Genomic DNA, 17,308 nt, shown 5'->3' with positions numbered 1-17,308 from the left:
CTCTCTCTCTCTCTGCCTCTCGCTCTCTCTCTCTCCCCTCTCCTGCTCTCTCTCTCTCTCCCCTCTCCTGCTCTCTCTCTCTCTCCCCTCTCCTGCTCTCTCTCTCTCTCCCCTCTCCTGCTCTCTCTCTCTCTCTCTCCCCTCTCCTGCTCTCTCTCTCTCTCTCTCTCCTGCTCTCTCTCTCTCCCCTCTCCTGCTCTCTCTCTCTCTCTCTCTCTCTCCCCTCTCCTGCTCTCTCTCTCTCTCCCCTCTCCTGCTCTCTCTTCTTGCTCTCTCTTCCCTCTTTTCCTCCCTCTCTCCCCTGTCTGTAGCGAGGGATGTTTGTTGACATCTGCTCTGTGTGTTTCTCTTTAGGGGACGTGCTGTTTCAGATGGCGGAGGTCCACAGACAGATCCAAGTACAGCTGGAGGAGATGGTGGGTATATGAACCTTCATAAGGACTTTATGACACAATTATAAGCAGATTGCTAGAGGAGATGGTGTACTGTAGGAATAGAGGTCAAATAACTTTGATTTAAATGCTGAGCTGTAGTCTAAGAACATAATTCTCATGTAGGTGTTCCTTCTGTCCAGGTGGGAAAGGGCAGTGTGGAGTAAAGTAGAGATTGCGTCATCTGTTGGGGAGGTACGCAAATTGGAGTGGGTCCATGGTGTCTGGGATGATGGTGTTGATGTGAGCCATGACAAGTATTTCAAAGCAGTTCATGGCTACAGATGTGGGTGCTACTGGGTGATAGTCATTTAGACTGGTTACCGTGGTGTTCTTGGGCACAGGGACTATGGTGGTCTGCTTGAAACATGTAGGTATTACAGACTGGGTCAGGGAGAGATTGAAAATGTCAGTGAAGACACTTGCCAGCTGGTCAGCGCATGCGCCGAGTATGCATCATGGTAATCCGTCTGTTAATGTTAACCTGTTTCCAGGTCTTACTCACATTGGCTACGGCGAGCGTGATCACACAGTTGTCTGGAACAGATGGTGTTCTCATGCATGGTTCAGTGTTGCTTGCCTCGAAGCAAGCATAGAAGGTATTTAGCTCGTCTGGTAGGCTTGCGTCACCGGGCAGATCGCGGCTGGGTTTCCCTTTGTAATGCGTGATAGTTTGCAAGCCCTGCCACATCTGACGAGCGTCAGAGCCGGTTTAGTAGGATTTGATCTTGGTCCTGTATTGACACTTTGCCTGTTTGATGGTTTGTCAGAGGGCGTAACGGGATTTCTTAAAGTGTCCGCATTAGTGTCCCTCTCCTTGAAAGCGACAGCTCTAGCCTTTAGCTCAGTGCGGATTTAGCCTGTAATCCATGGCTTCTGGTTGGGATATGTACGTACGGTCACTGTGGAGTTGACGTTGTCGACACATTTATTAATGAAGCTGGTGATTGATGTGGTAAACTTCTCAATGCCATCGGATAAATCCCAGAACATATTCCAGTCTGTGCTAGCAAAACAGTCCTGTAGCTAAGCATCCGCTTCATCGGAGCGCTTCTGTATTGCACACGTCACTGGTACTTCCTGTTTGAGTTTTTGCTTGTAAGCAGGAATCAGGAGGATAGAGTTATGGTCAGATTTGACAAACGGAGACCGAAGGAGAGCTTTGTATGCGTCTCTGTGTGTGGAGTAAAGGTGGTCTAGAGTTTCCACTTCTGGTTGCACAGGTGACATGCTGGCAGAAATGAGGAAAAACTGATTTCAGTTTTCCTGTATTAAAATCACCGGATTCTCGAGTGGGCCAGTGGTCTAAGGCACTGCATCGCAGTTGATAGCTGTGCCACTAGAGATCCTGGTTCGAGTCAGGCTCTGTCGCAGCCGGCCGCAACCAGGAGACCCATGGGGCGGCGCACAATTGGCCCAGCGTCGTCCAGGTTAGGGGAGGGTTTGTCCATTGCGCTCTAGCGACTCCTGTGGTGGGCTGGCAGCATGCATGCTGACACGGTCACCAGGTGTACGTTGTTTCCTCCGACACATTGGTGCGGCTGGCTTCCGGGTTAAGTGGGCATTGTGTCAAGAAGCAGTGCGGCTTGGTTGGATCGTGTTTCGAAGGACGCATGGCTCTCGACCTTCACCTCTCCCGAGTCCATACGGGAGTTGCAGCGATGAGACAAGACTATAACTACCAATTGGATACCATGATTGGGGAGAAAAAGGGGTAAAAGTAAAAAATTCAAAAATAAAATCACCGGCCAATAGGAGCGCTGCCTCTGGGTGAGCATTTTCTTGTTTGCTTAGGGGAGGGTTTGGGTTATACAGCTTGTTGAGTGAGGTCTTAGTGCCAGCATCGGTTTGTTGTGGTAAATAGATGGCTACGAAAAATATAGATGAAAACTCTCTCGGTAAATAGTAAGGTCTACAGCTTATCATGAGGTATTGTAATTCAGGCGAGCAGAACCTGGAGACTTCCATAATATTGGAGATTGCACACCAGCTGTTGTTAATAAAGACACACGCCCCCTCCGCTGAGCTTACCCGAAGCTGCCGTTCTGTCCTGCCGATGTATAGAAAAAAACAGCTATTGTAAAACCAGCGTTATAAGCATGTATTTGTGTTATTATAAGGCTTAGAATATATTATGTTCCTCTATATGATCACATGGTCAGGATGAACACCTGGTCCTAAGTGTTTTCTGTTGTGAGAGTGATTTCACCATTAACCCTGAGCTTCTCTACACCCCTCAATCTCTCCATCTGTCCGTCCATGCAGCTGAAGTCTTTCCACAACGAGCTGCTGTCTGAGCTGGAGAAGAAGGTTGAGCTGGATGCTCGTTACCTGACGGTGAGCATCTGACTAAATGGCTGAACCACACACATGCACGCACACACACACACCCACTAGGGCTGTGACAATATCAGTATCGCAATGTTTTTTTCCATGCCAAAAATGAAAACACAAAGCAAATTTAACACTTTGTTCCTTTTAAAAACCTGCTGTAGACTGTTGTGTGCTGTAGCTTGGGGGAAAATACAGGACTCTGGATGACAACATAATGATGTTTGTTTCCAACATTAGGGTTGTTTTCCTTAAGAAGTTAAATCCGCTTTGTTTTCTGTTTCCTTCCCAACATACTAACGATTATCATCCCGGCCCAAACACACAAACACACTTTGCGTTTGAACAGCTACCCTTTCACCTACTGTCCCTCGTCAGCACCACAGTTATTCAGACCATGTCTGTCTTTCACCTACTGTCCACCTTCACCACCACAGTTATTCAGACCATGTCTGTCTTTCACCTACTGTCCCTCGTCAGCACCACAGTTATTCAGACCATGTCTGTCTTTCACCTACTGTCCCTCGTCAGCACCACAGTTATTCAGACCATGTCTGTCTTTCACCTACTGTCCCCCGTCAGCACCACAGTTATTCAGACCATGTCTGTCTTTCACCTACTGTCCCCCGTCAGCACCACAGTTATTCAGACCATGTCTGTCTTTCACCTACTGTCCACCTTCACCACCACAGTTATTCAGACCATGTCTGTCTTTCACCTACTGTCCACCTTCACCACCACAGTTATTCAGACCATTTGTCTTTCACCTACTGTCCACCTTCACCACCACAGTTATTCAGACCATGTCTGTCTTTCACCTACTGTCCCTCGTCAGCACCACAGTTATTCAGACCATGTCTGTCTTTCACCTACTGTCCCCCGTCAGCACCACAGTTATTCAGACCATGTCTGTCTTTCACCTACTGTCCCTCGTCAGCACCACAGTTATTCAGACCATGTCTGTCTTTCACCTACTGTCCACCTTCACCACCACAGTTATTCAGACCATGTCTGTCTTTCACCTACTGTCTCCCGTCAGCACCACAGTTATTCAGACCATGTCTGTCTTTCACCTACTGTCTCCCGTCACCACCACAGTTATTCAAACCATGTCTGTCTTTCACCTACTGTCCCCCGTCACCACCACAGTTATTCAGACCATGTCTGTCTTTCACCTACTGTCCCCCGTCAGCACCACAGTTATTCAGACCATGTCTGTCTTTCACCTACTGTCCACCTTCACCACCACAGTTATTCAGACCATGTCTGTCTTTCACCTACTGTCCCCCGTCAGCACCACAGTTATTCAGACCATGTCTGTCTTTCACCTACTGTCCCTCATCAGCACCACAGTTATTCAGACCATGTCTGTCTTTCACCTACTGTCCCTCGTCAGCACCACAGTTATTCAGACCATGTCTGTCTTTCACCTACTGTCCACCTTCACCACCACAGTTATTCAGACCATTTGTCTTTCACCTACTGTCCACCTTCACCACAGTTATTCAGACCATTTGTCTTTCACCTACTGTCCACCTTCAGCACCACAGTTATTCAGACCATGTCTTTGCCAAAGTGTTTGGTGTTCTTACTCTGGACCTCCATTTAAACAGTAAAGCTCCTGTTCCTGAAAATGAATCTTTTGAGAAAACAATTCTTTAGAATATTTAGAAACTGCATAACCAATAAGCAAAGAGAAAATTACAACCTAACATTTCCTGCAGCATGCATTGAAGTCTGAAGCAGCAGGAGTGATATACTTAGAATGAGTGGGCTGTGAGTGGGCAGTGTGTCTGTGCTGCAGGTTAGGGGAACGAGGCGGTGTTGTCATCATCATACACTATTGTACTAGCTGTAGCATTAGCCTGTTGGTATGCTAGCCGTAGCATTAGCCTGTTGGTATGCTAGCTGTAGCATTTGACTGTTGGGTATGCTAGCTGTAGCATTAGCCTGTTGGTATGCTAGCTGTAGCATTAGACTGTTGGGTATGCTAGCTGTAGCATTAGACTGTTGGGTATGCTAGCTGTAGCATTAGACTGTTGGGTATGCTAGTTATAGCATTAGACTGTTGGGTATGCTAGTTATAGCGTTAGACTGTTGGGTACACTAGCTGTAGCATTAGACTGTTGGGTACGCTAGCTATAGCATTAGACTGTTGGGTACGCTAGCTGTAGCATTAGCCTGTTGGGTACACTAGCTGTAGTATTAGACTGTTGGGTACACTAGCTGTAGCATTAGACTGTTGGGTACACTAGCTGTAGCATTAGCCTGTTGGGTACACTAGCTGTAGCATTAGCCTGTTGGGTACACTAGCTGTAGCATTAGCCTGTTGGGTACACTAGCTGTAGCATTAGACTGTTGGGTACACTAGCTGTAGCATTAGCCTGTTGAGTACACTAGCTGTAGCATTAGCCTGTTGGGTACACTAGCTGTAGCATTAGCCTGTTGAGTACACTAGCTGTAGCATTAGCCTGTTGAGTACACTAGCTGTAGCATTAGCCTGTTGGGTACACTATCTGTAGCATTAGACTGTTGGGTACACTAGCTGTAGCATTAGCCTGTTGAGTACACTATAGCATTAGACTGTTGGGTACACTAGCTGTAGCATTAGCCTGTTGGGTACACTATCTGTAGCATTAGACTGTTGGGTACACTAGCTGTAGCATTAGCCTGTTGAGTACACTAGTTATAGCATTAGACTGTTGGGTATGCTACGCCAGGGTTCCCCAGCTGGCGGTCCGCAGGGTTTCTATTTTTTTTATGTTCATTGTTGGAAAGACTGTAAAAACACCAGAAAATCGTCTCCAAGTGATTTTATTTTAAGAAATCTGTTCCCCAAGTATTCCCATGCATAATAGAGACACGTGATCGTATACAAATGTAAGAAAGGTTTCTATCTGATTCTCTGTGTGGACATCCAGATTTCACTCCAGCAGCCCTCTCCTATTCATAGCTTGTTTGTCTCTGTTCTGTCCGGCAGTCTGTGGTCTGTCTTTCTTAGAATTCTATTATTATTTTTGTCTTTTTTTTTCCTCTCTGTCACACTGTTCTGTGGGCAACAGTGTGTACCTCCCAGTGTGTACCACCCTATTCCCTATGTAGTGCACTACTGTTGACCAAGATCAATAGGGTTCTGGTTAAAAGTAGTGCACTGTATAGGCAATAGGATGCCATTTGGGATGTGGCCAGTGAGTGTTCTGGGAACTCTTATGAAACCGGGTTCAAACCAAACCCTGCCAATAGCTGATGCTGAAATATGCCTCATTCTGTAGTAACTGGAGGCTATTCCCACAATGACCCTCTGTTTTAATGGCGCTATAGACCCATCAGAGATGTTTCTGTTCCTTTAGACTGATAAGAGATCAACGATCAATTGGTTCTCTAATCCTCTGATGCTTCTTTTTTTCAATAGGAAAACACACACACACACACACACACACACACACACACACACACAGTACCCCTGGTATAGGGAATAGGGTGCCATTTGGAACCTAGCCTTAGACTGCTGTTCTGGGTATTAAAATGCCATCCATTCACAGTAATGAATTCCTTTTAAAAAAATGGCATCAGCGATAATAGCAATGGTTTTGCTTTGTGAATTATTAATGTCGCTTGCGAGTCATTTCAGGAAAAACAGACATTTTCCATCCTGAAGGAAAATTGTTGTATCTACACTACTCCCCATGGAGGAATCTCTCTCTCCATCTCTCTCTCTCTCTCTCACTCACTCACTCATGCGCAGACAAAATCCCACTCATTTACCAGGCCTGCATTTTTAGAGCTTCTTTTTGGTATATCTGAAAAGGAGTAGGGGGTAAACAACATGAACAAATTAAAGCCACCTAAATACCTCGTCCCTTTTCCCACTACGAGACATGAAGGAGAGTCTGAGGAACGGGGTGGTGAAGGAGAATTCGACTTTCCACATTACACCCTTGCCTTACCTTTCGCTGTGACTTGGTCCGCAGCTCAAACTGAGCACAAATACCACAGGAGCCACTAGCCACTAAGCACAAACAATTCAACAATGACACACTTTTATTCTAAAACATATTACACTATTGAATAATGCAACGTTTCACAGGTCTGTATGTGCAGACAATTAAAGGGTTTGTTGTCTCGTTTGTAGGCTACACGTTACATTTTATCATCAAGACAAAAACACAGAGTTGCTATAGCAGCAAGTCTTCATCAAGTACCGTTTGCCTGTCAGAAATGAACGATTCATCCTCTCATACCAATATAAAGTACAATAGGCTTACTTTACAACAAACCAGGCTTCCTTGACTTCTCTCTCTCTCTGTCTGAAAAAATATTACTTGACCAGCATTTTACAACTGCTCTCAATCACTCCCAGATGTCAGGGCTTGGACAAGTTCCTGAAATGCTAAACGGTTGAACAGGAGAACTTACCATAGATTACCAATCCGCTGGACAAAGTTCCCATATAGATTGCTAGTGGGAGACCAGTACAAAGTCCACGTTATCTCTATCCATTAAAGGTGTTTCCCAAAACCTCTTCCTGAGTCCCCCCCCCCCGTTCCACACTGTGTGATCCTGATTCAGCTGGTCAGCTAATCATCAAGCCCTTGATGAGTTGAATCACATGTGTTAGTCATGGAATAGATCAGATTACTGGATCTGGCTGGGCTGGGAGTGGGAGATAACGTATTAAAGTTAATGTGAGGGAGGATCAACACACACACACACATCATGGTAATCCTGATTAGCCCTCCCATAATGGTCTGTCTCCAGCACTGCCACATGATAGACAGCTGTTGAGATGTGCTCAGACAGTTAAGATGACAGGGCTTCAGGAGGCTAATAGATAGTTCACACAGGGTCTTAGAGAGACAAGCTTTTGGCCAACTCTAAAAGGTCAACTTGTTACATACTCTATGACAGATCGATATAGAGTGACATTGCCCCCTAGACACTGACCTAAGGTAAACTCTAAAAGGTCAACTTGTTACATACTCTATGACAGATCGATATAGAGTGACATTGCCCCCTAGACACTGACCTAAGGTAAACTCTAAAAGGTCAACTTGTTACATACTCTATGACAGATCGATATAGGGTGACATTGCCCCCTAGACACTGACCTAAGGTAAACTCTAAAAGGTCAACTTGTTACATACTCTATGACAGATCGATATAGGGTGACATTGCCCCCTAGACACTGACCTAAGGTAAACTCTAAAAGGGCAACTTGTTACATACTCTATGACAGATCGATATAGGGTGACATTGCCCCCTAGACACTGACCTAAGGTAAACTCTAAAAGGGCAACTTGTTCTCCTCATTGCTGATGATAAACTAACGTTCTGTGTGCGCTCTCCTGCCCCCTTCAGGCTGCGTTGAAGAAGTACCAAGTGGAGCACAAGAGTAAGGGAGAGAGTCTGGAGAAGTGTCAGGCTGAGCTGAAGAAACTCCGCAGGAAGAGCCAGGGCAGCAAGAACCCCTCCAAGTACGGAGAGAAGGAGATGCAGGTAAGTCTCTATGGAAGGACCGACGCGCTCGGACGCACACACACACACACACACACACACACGGCTACACGCATGGATGGACGCACATGTGGACAGACACATGGACACACGGCTGCTCTCTCTCTCACTCACTCTCACACACAAGCAAGGGATAAAGGGGTCAACACACACTTTTGCTCACCTCAGGTCCAGGTCTGTTTGTGCCATCTTAGCTAGCTTTAGATGGTTAGTTGGTTAACAGTCTGATGGCCTTGGTAATACAGTTCCACCAGGCTGATGGCTAGCTTTAGGTGGTTAGTTGGTAGTACAGTTCCACCAGGCTGATGGCTAGCTTTAGATGGTTAGTTGGTAATACAGTTCCACCAGGCTGATGGCTAGCTTTAGATGGTTAGTTGGTAGTACAGCTCCACCAGGCTGAAGGTTAGCTTTAGATGGTTAGTTGGTAGTACAGCTCCACCAGGCTGATGGCTAGCTTTAGATGGTTAGTTGGTAGTACAGCTCCACCAGGCTGATGGCTAGCTTTAGATGGTTAGTTGGTAGTACAGCTCCACCAGGCTGATGGCTAGCTTTAGATGGTTAGTTGGTAATACAGTTCCACCAGGCTGATGGTTAGCTTTAGATGGTTAGTTGGTAGTACAGCTCCACCAGGCTGATGGCTAGCTTTAGATGGTTAGTTGGTAATACAGTTCCACCAGGCTGATGGCTAGCTTTAGATGCTGTTTAGATGCACACAGGGCCAGGACTGAGGGTGGAGAGTATTGGAGAACCGTGGACACAGTGCTGCTCTGCCCTGAGTGTAGCAGGGAGAGAGAGGACACAGTGCTGCTCTGCCCTGAGTGTAGCAGGGAGAGAGAGGACACAGTGCTGCTCTGCCCTGAGTGTAGCAGGGAGAGAGAGGACACAGGCACACATACACACACAGGAAGTAAGAAAACAAACTGTTTACTTGTCCTGTTTTGAAACCCTCACTCAGCTTTTTTTCTGTGTGTGTGTGTGTGTTACTCTGGCATGTATCAGTGATTGAAACACTCTGCTCAGGTCCCCTGTTACTGTAGCTCAGCCCACAGGGTTGGGCTGAACGCTCTGTAAAAGCAGGTTTGGTAGCTGTAGCAGGTCTGCTCTTGTAAATATGTGATTCCAGAGTTAGTGTAAGGCCTGCAGTGTGGTGAGGGGTAGCCAGCCATAACTGTCAGGGTTAGGAGACATCCAACTGATCCATACTAAAGCTGGAGCCTGACACTGCTGCTGTGAGATATGATGCGGAAGCTGTTCAGGGACCATCAATAACATTTATTTAAATCAATCAAATGTATTTATAAAGCCCTTTTTACATCAGCAGATGTCACAAAGTGTTGTACAGAAACCCAGCCTAAAACCCCCAACAGCAAGCAATGCAGATGTAGAAGCACGGTGGCTAGAAAACACTCTCTAGAAAGGCCAAAACCTAGGAAGAAACCTAGAGAGGAACCAGGTTCTGAGGGGTGGCCAATCCTATTCTGTCTGTGCTGGGTTGAGATTATAACAGTACATGGCCAAGATGTTCAGACGTTCATAGTGGTTGTAGAGGGTGCAACAGGTCAGCACCTCAGTTGGCTTTTCATTGCAGAGAGTTAGAGAGAGAGTTGAAAACAGCAGGTCCGGGACAAGGTGATTGAGTGAGTAAACAGCCCCCACACCACTAGAGGGATATCTTCAAACCACCAACTTACTACTCTGAGACAAGGCCGAGTATAGCCCATGAAGATCTCCCCCACGGCACGAACCCAAGGGGGGCGCCAACCCGGACCAGAAGATCACATCAGTGATGCATCCCTCCTAGGGGGAGCTTTTCATGTTTTGCTGGGCTCCCCTGTTACCTCTCCTGGATGCTCCAGCCCTTCCTCTGGTGACAGGGACAGTCTAGAAGTGTTAGATGTGGCCTGCCACTGTGTGACGTTGGGACTATAAGCATTTCGCTACATATGTATGTGACCAATAACATGTGATTTGACGAGGTTCTATCTATTCAAAGCATAGTTCGGCGATATTGAGCATCAAAGTTTTCAAATCCCAGATCTCAGAACTGTTTTGTTGTGACTTCTTCTTTCATAACCCATTAAGGTCCTCACCTTAAAGGTTCCTAGTGCAGAGTATCAAAGTGCAGAGTATCAAAATCCTGAGACATTTGTAAATATATCATTTTTAGATGGGTGCAATTGCAGATAGAACCTTTTAAGGTTGAACCCAGATTGATATTCCAGAGCCGTAAGGTCCGATCTGACACAGTCCAGTTTTTAGACATGTTCACTTTTTACTGGCAAAGACGTGTTGTTCTGATTGGTCCGTCTGTATTTGTTCAGGCTTTTGATTGGCTTGCATTGGGGTTTATGCAGATAGAACTTTCTAGTCCAGTACTTTTTCAAGAACCATATGTATATGTATATGGGACTAACTCCTATGGGACTAACTCCTTTGGGACTAACTCCTATCAAATGCAAAACAAAAACAAACACATTGGCCGTGTCCCAATTCCCATACTTGCCTTCTAAATAGTAGGCATTTTAAGTTCTCGAGAATAGAACGTTTTATAGTGTGAAATTTAACCTGGTATGCTTTAAATGTGAGGATGTTATACTCATTTTGGCTTTTCATCTGGTAGAATTCACTGAGGAAGAGAACGGTCTTTCCAGACTCACTGTTTGACAACAGCTGTTAATGAGATAAGAGGACATGATGCACCCAAATCAACCAATGGCGGGAATCAACGCAATTGCGCATTAGGTTACACATTCTCTGTATGGGTGAGCCTAGTATGTTGATATTTTATAAAAAAAGTAAGGCTTGACTGTTTGCTTGTTGGGCCCACCTGCAGACAGGTCCCATCTCATCTAGCCTTGGTCCTAATAATACACGCTACCTTACCAGGGAGAGGAGAAAGCAATCTCCCTTCTCATTTTCAGACTGCTCAATTTTCCTGATCATATCACGAACAGTATGACTGTGGGGGAGGGAGGGGTTAACTAATTTGTGTTGGAGCCCCACAGGGACTATACAACTACATCTTACAGTCCCCCCCCCCCCCACACACACACACACACACAAACGCACACACACATACGCACTCACACGCCCCACAGGGACTACAAAACCGCAGCCTACAGTCCTACACAGACTCTAATGCCGCCAACATTGAAACAGCAGCCAGCTACAGTAGTAACTCACCAGCCTGGGAACAGCAGCCAGCTACAGTAGTAACTCACCAGCCTGGGAACAGCAGCCAACTACAGTAGTAACTCACCAGCCTGGGAACAGCAGCCAGCTACAGTAGTAACTCACCAGCCTGGGAACAGCAGCCAACTACAGTAGTAACTCACCAGCCTGGGAACAGCAGCCAACTACAGTAGTACCTCACCAGCCTGGGAACAGCAGCCAGCTACAGTAGTAACTCACCAGCCTGGGAACAGCAGCCAACTACAGTAGTAACTCACCAGCCTGGGAACAGCAGCCAACTACAGTAGTACCTCACCAGCCTGGGAACAGCAGCCAGCTACAGTAGTAACTCACCAGCCTGGGAACAGCAGCCAGCTACAGTAGTAACTCACCAGCCTGGGAACAGCAGCCAGCTACAGTAGTAACTCACCAGCCTGGGAACAGCAGCCAGCTACAGTAGTACCTCACCAGCCTGGGAACAGCAGCCACTCACCAGCCTGGGAACAGCAGCCAGCTACAGTAGTAACTCACCAGCCTGGGAGGACTATATCTAACATGGGAATGCTATTAGAGAAACTGATTAAAAGCTGATTGATTGGAATGAATCATTATAACACACACCTTCTAACAGGGTTGTGAATGTTGAACTCTGATGTTGTTTTTCATCATATAATACACACTAAACATGCGTTTAAGATGGCGGTGGGAGTGACAGAATGTTTTCTTCTCTTCTGTTGTGTCATGGAAGTAAATGATGTGTGAGTGCAGTCTGGTGGATGACAGGAATGGTTAGGTTCTCTGTGTTTATTGTTCTGTCTCTGTCTTTTTCACCATCTCTTTCCCTCCTCCCTCCCCCTCCTACATCTCTGTGCTCAGTCCTTTTTCTTTGCCTTTTGTAGCGTGACACACACACACACACACGCTGCTTAGTAGCCCTGTGATGTTAATGCTGCTAATGATCTCGTTATGTAGTTGACTAGAGTGGACCAAGGCTAGATGCAGCAGGAAGGACCTTTTAGATTAATACTACACACACACACACACACACACACACACACACACACCAACACCACACACTCTCCACTCCACAGTCTGTTAATGACAGCTGAGACAGGCTGATCTCAGACTGTCTCAGAGGACCCTGGAGCTCCTTAAATATTTTGGTTGTGATTTATTTGGCTTAAAGGGGATTTCTTCCAATGTTTTATCTCGTACTTTTTGTAATATATTCAGTACAGTAACCTGAATTGAAAAGAGCATGAGGAAATTATTATGAATCCCTGGTGGAGGAAGAGGGACCGCTGTTATACAGGGAGGAAATTATGCTGAATCCCCTGGTGGAGGAAGAGGGACCGCTGTTCTACAGGGAGGAAATGATGCTGAATCTCCTGGTGGAGGAAGAGGGACCGCTGTTCTACAGGGAGGAAATTATGCTGAATCCCCTGGTGGAGGAAGAGGGACCGCTGTTCTACAGGGAGGAAATGATGCTGAATCCCCTGGTGGAGGAAGAGGGACCGCTGTTCTACAGGGAGGAAATGATGCTGAATCCCCTGGTGGAGGAAAAGGGACCGCTGTTCTACAGGGAGGAAATGATGCTGAATCCCCTGGTGGAGGAAAAGGGACCGCTGTTCTACAGGGAGGAAATAATGCTGAATCCCCTGGTGGAGGAAGAGGGACTGCTGTTCTACAGGGAGGAAATGATGCTATACTGTAGTGTACTGTAAAGGGTTGTGAATGTTGAACGCTGATGTTGTTTTTCATCATAATATAATACACACTAAACATGTTTAAGATGGCGGTGGGAGTGACGGAATGTTTTCTTCTCTTCTGTTGTCATGGAAGTAAATGATGTGTACTGTAAAGTATTGTGTGTATTGTAAAGTATTGCTGTAATGTAGTCCCCCATCATCACTAGAACACAAACCCTTTTTTTAAATTAAAAAAATATATATTTTACCACTTTTTTCTCCCCAATTTCGTTGTATCCAATTGATGGTAATTACAGTCTTGTCTCATCGCTGCAACTCCCATACGGACTCGGGAGAGGCGAAGGTCGAGAGCCATGCGTCCTCCGAAACACAACCCAACCAAGCCGCACTGCTTCTTGACACAATGCCCATCCAACCCGGAAGCCAGCCCACCAATGTGTCGGAGGAAACACCGTACACCTGGCGACCTGGTCAGCGTGCACTGCGCCCGGCCCGCCACAGGAATCGCTAGTGCGCGATGAGACAAGGACATCCCTGCCGGCCAAACCCTCCCCTAACCCGGACGACGCTGGGCCAATTGTGCGCCGCCCCATGGGCCTCCCGGTCGCGGCCAGCTGCGACAGAGCCTGGGCTCGAACCCAGAATCTCTGGTGGCACAGCTAGCACTGCGATCCAGTGCCTTAGATCACTGCGCCACCCGGGAGGACCCTGAACACGAACACTCTTGACAAGTCCTTATTTGCAGCCGGAAGGTTGCTTACATGGATAGAGTCATGGATGGATGAATGGATAGATGGATGGATGGATATAGATGGATGGATATATATGGATAGAGATGGATGGATATATATACGGTTGAAGTCGAAAGTTTGCATACTCCTTAGCCAAATACATTTAAACTCAGTTTTTCACAATTCCTGACATTTAATCCTAGTAAAAATCTTAGGTCTTAGGTCAGTGAGGATCACCACTTTATTTTAAGAATGTGAAATTTCAGAATAATAGTAGAGTGATTTTATTTCAGCTTTTATTTCTTTCATCACATTCCCAGTCGATCACAAGTTTACATACACTCAATTAGTATTTGGTAGCATTGCCTTTAAATTGCTTAACTTGGGTCAAACGTTTTGGGTAGCCTTCCACAAGCTTCCCACAATAAGTTGGGTGAATTTTGGCCCATTCCTCCTGACAGAGCTGGTGTAACTGAGTCAGGTTTGTAGGCCTCCTTGCACGCACACGCTTTTTCAGTTCTGCTCACAAATTTTGTATAGGATTGATGTCAGGGCTTTGTGATGGCCACTCCAGTACCTTGACTTTGTTATCTTTAAGCCATTTTGCCACAACTTTGGAAGTATGCTTGGGGTCATTGTCCATTTGGAAGACCCATTTGCAACCAAGCTTTAACTTCCTGACTGATGTCTTGAGATGCTGCTTCAATATATCCACATAATTTCCTTTCCTTATGATGCCATCTATTTTGTGAAGTGCACCGATCCCTCCTGCAGCAAAGCCCCCCACAACATATTTACATTTAAGTAATTTAGCAGACGCTCTTATCCAGAGCGACTTACAAATTGGTGCATTCACCTTATGATATCCAGTGGAACAACCACTTTACAATAGTGCATCTAAACATTTTAGGGGGGGGGGTTAGAAGGATTACTTTATCTTATCCCAGGTATTCCTTAAAGAGGTGGGGTTTCAGGTGTCTCCGGAAGGTGGTGATTGACTCCGCTGTCCTGGCGTCGTGAGGGAGCTTGTTCCACCATTGGGGTGCCAGAGCAGCGAACAGTTTTGACTGGGCTGAGCGGAACTGTGCTGCCACCCCCGTGCTTCACGGTTGGGATGGTGTTCTTCGGCTTGCAAGCCTCCCCCTTTTTCCTCCAAACATAACGATGGTCATTATGGCCAAACAGTTCTATTTTTGTTTCATCAGACCAGAGGACATTTCTCCAAAAAGTACGATCTTTGTCCCCATGTGCAGTTGCAAACCGTAGTCTGGCTTTATTATGGCGGTTTTGGAGCAGTGACTTCTTCCTTGCTGAGTGGCCTTTCAGGTTATGTCGATATAGGACTTGTTTTACTGTGGATGTAGATACTTTTGTACCTGTTTCCTCCAGCATCTTCACAAGGTCCTTTGCTGCTGTTCTGAGATTGATTTGCACTTTTCGTACCAAAGTACGCTCATCTCTAGGAGACAGAACGCGTCTCCTTCCTAAGTGGTATGATGGCTACGTGGTCCCATGGTGTTTATACTTGCGTACTATTGTTTGTACAGATGAATGTGGTACCTTCAGGCTTTTGGAAATTGCTCCCAAGGATGAACCAGACTTGTGAAGGTCTACAATTTTATTTCTGAGGTCTTGGCTGATTTCTTTTGATTTTCCCATGATGTCAAGCAAAGAGGCACTGAGTTTGAAGGTAGGCCTTGAAATACATCCGCAGGTACACCTCCAATTGACTCAAGTGATGTCAACTAGCCTATCAGAAGCTTCTAAAGCCATGACATCATTTTCTGGAATTTTCCAAGCCGTTCAAAGGTACAGTCAACTTAGTGTATGTAAACGTCTGACCCACTGGAATTGTGATACAGTGAAATAATCTGTAAACAATTGTTGGAAAAATTACTTCTGTCATGCACAAAGCAGATGTCCTAACCGACTTGCCAAAACTATAGTTTGTTAACAAGAAATTTGTTGAGTGGTTGAAAAACGAGTTTTAATGATGACAACCTAAGTGTATGTAAACTTCCGACTTCAACTGTATATATCTCTATCCATCCATCCATCCATCCATATCTCTATCTACCCATCTATATGTGTATATATATGGACAGTGAAGAGGCGACTCCGGGATGCTAGCCTTCTATGCAGAGTTCCTCTGTCCAGTGTCTGTGTTCTTTTGCCCATCTTAATTTTTTATTTGTATTGGCCAGTCTGAGATATGGCTTTTTCTTTGCAATTCTGCCTAGAAAGCGAGCATCCCGAAGTCACCTCTTCATTGTTGACGTTGAGAGAGGTGTTTTGCGGATACTATTTAATGAAGCTGCCAGTTGAGGACTTGTGTGTGTGACGCCTGTTTCTCAAAATAGACACTCTAATGTACATGTCCTCTTGCTCAGTTGTGCACCGGGGCCTCCCACTCCTCTTTCTATTCTGATTCGAGCCAGTTTGCGCTGTTCTGTGAAGGGAGCAGTACACAGCATTGTACGAGATCTTCAGTTTCTTGGCAATTTCTCACATGGAATAGCCTTCATTTCTCAGAACAAGAATAGACTGATTTTGAGGAAAGTTCTTTGCGCTTTTCTTTAAAAAACAAGGACATTTCTAAGTGACCCCAAACTTTTGAACGGTAGTGGATGGATGGATGGATGGATGGATGGATAGAGAGAGATATGGATGGAGAGAGAGATATGGATGGATGGATGGAGATATAGATGGATAGGATGGTTGTGTGTGCAGGAATAGAGCATAGGAACAGCATCATGTACTGTTCATTATTTTATTAGTCTTTGATGCCCAGCACTGCTGGATACATGTAGGATGGGCCTGTCACCTACACACAGTTCAGAAATCAACACAGTTCAGAAATCAACATGTAGGATGGGCCTATCACCTACACACAGTTCAGAAATGAACAGGCTATAAGTATTAGTGGAGCTTCCTTGGTCTTGAATAATGGACTTGACTATTGATCTCCTACTCAATCATCAATTGAGTAGGAGATTATACAACAGTGGTAGGCCTGATTACCAACAATGACCGCCTACAAGGAGGAGGTGAGAGCCCTGGCGGAGTGGTGCCGGGAAAATAGCCTCTCCCTTAATGTCAACAAAACAAAGGAGCTGATCGGGGACTTGCAGAGAGAACACTCCCCCATCCACATCGATGGGGCTGCTATGGAGAGGGTGAAAAGCTTTAAGTTCCTCTGCTTGCACATCACTGACAACCTGAAATGGTCCACCCACACAGACAGTGTGGTGAAGAAGGCGCAACAGCACCTCTTCAACCTCAGGAGGCTGAAGAAATGTCACAAGAAGGCAGAGAAGATCATCATGGACCTCAGCCACCACCTGAGCCATGCAGGCCAAAGCTCCATCCCACCAAAACAGGCTGAAATATCAGGTCGTCTTTTCAAACGTGCTGGTCCAGA

The 17,308-nt window shown here is 45.9% G+C and overlaps 1 protein-coding gene across 4 annotated transcripts in view; it reads left to right on the top strand.

The window, feature by feature from the left end:
- Positions 1 to 302: 302 nt before the first annotated feature.
- LOC115208011 (brain-specific angiogenesis inhibitor 1-associated protein 2-like) overlaps positions 303 to 17,308 on the top strand; it is a 42,306-nt gene continuing 25,300 nt past the window's right edge. For all 4 annotated transcript variants that reach the window (XM_029775711.1, XM_029775730.1, XM_029775704.1 and 1 more), the window contains exons 1-3: positions 303 to 416; positions 2,697 to 2,768; positions 8,121 to 8,258. In XM_029775711.1, the coding sequence (XP_029631571.1) occupies positions 318 to 416; positions 2,697 to 2,768; positions 8,121 to 8,258 (309 nt within the window). In that variant the 5' untranslated portion in view covers positions 303 to 317. The remainder of the gene's footprint in view (positions 417 to 2,696; positions 2,769 to 8,120; positions 8,259 to 17,308) is intronic.

Source organism: Salmo trutta, chromosome 1 (genome assembly GCF_901001165.1).
Source record: "Salmo trutta chromosome 1, fSalTru1.1, whole genome shotgun sequence".
NCBI lineage: Eukaryota > Metazoa > Chordata > Actinopteri > Salmoniformes > Salmonidae > Salmo > Salmo trutta.
This window is presented reverse-complemented; position numbering and strand designations above follow the sequence as displayed.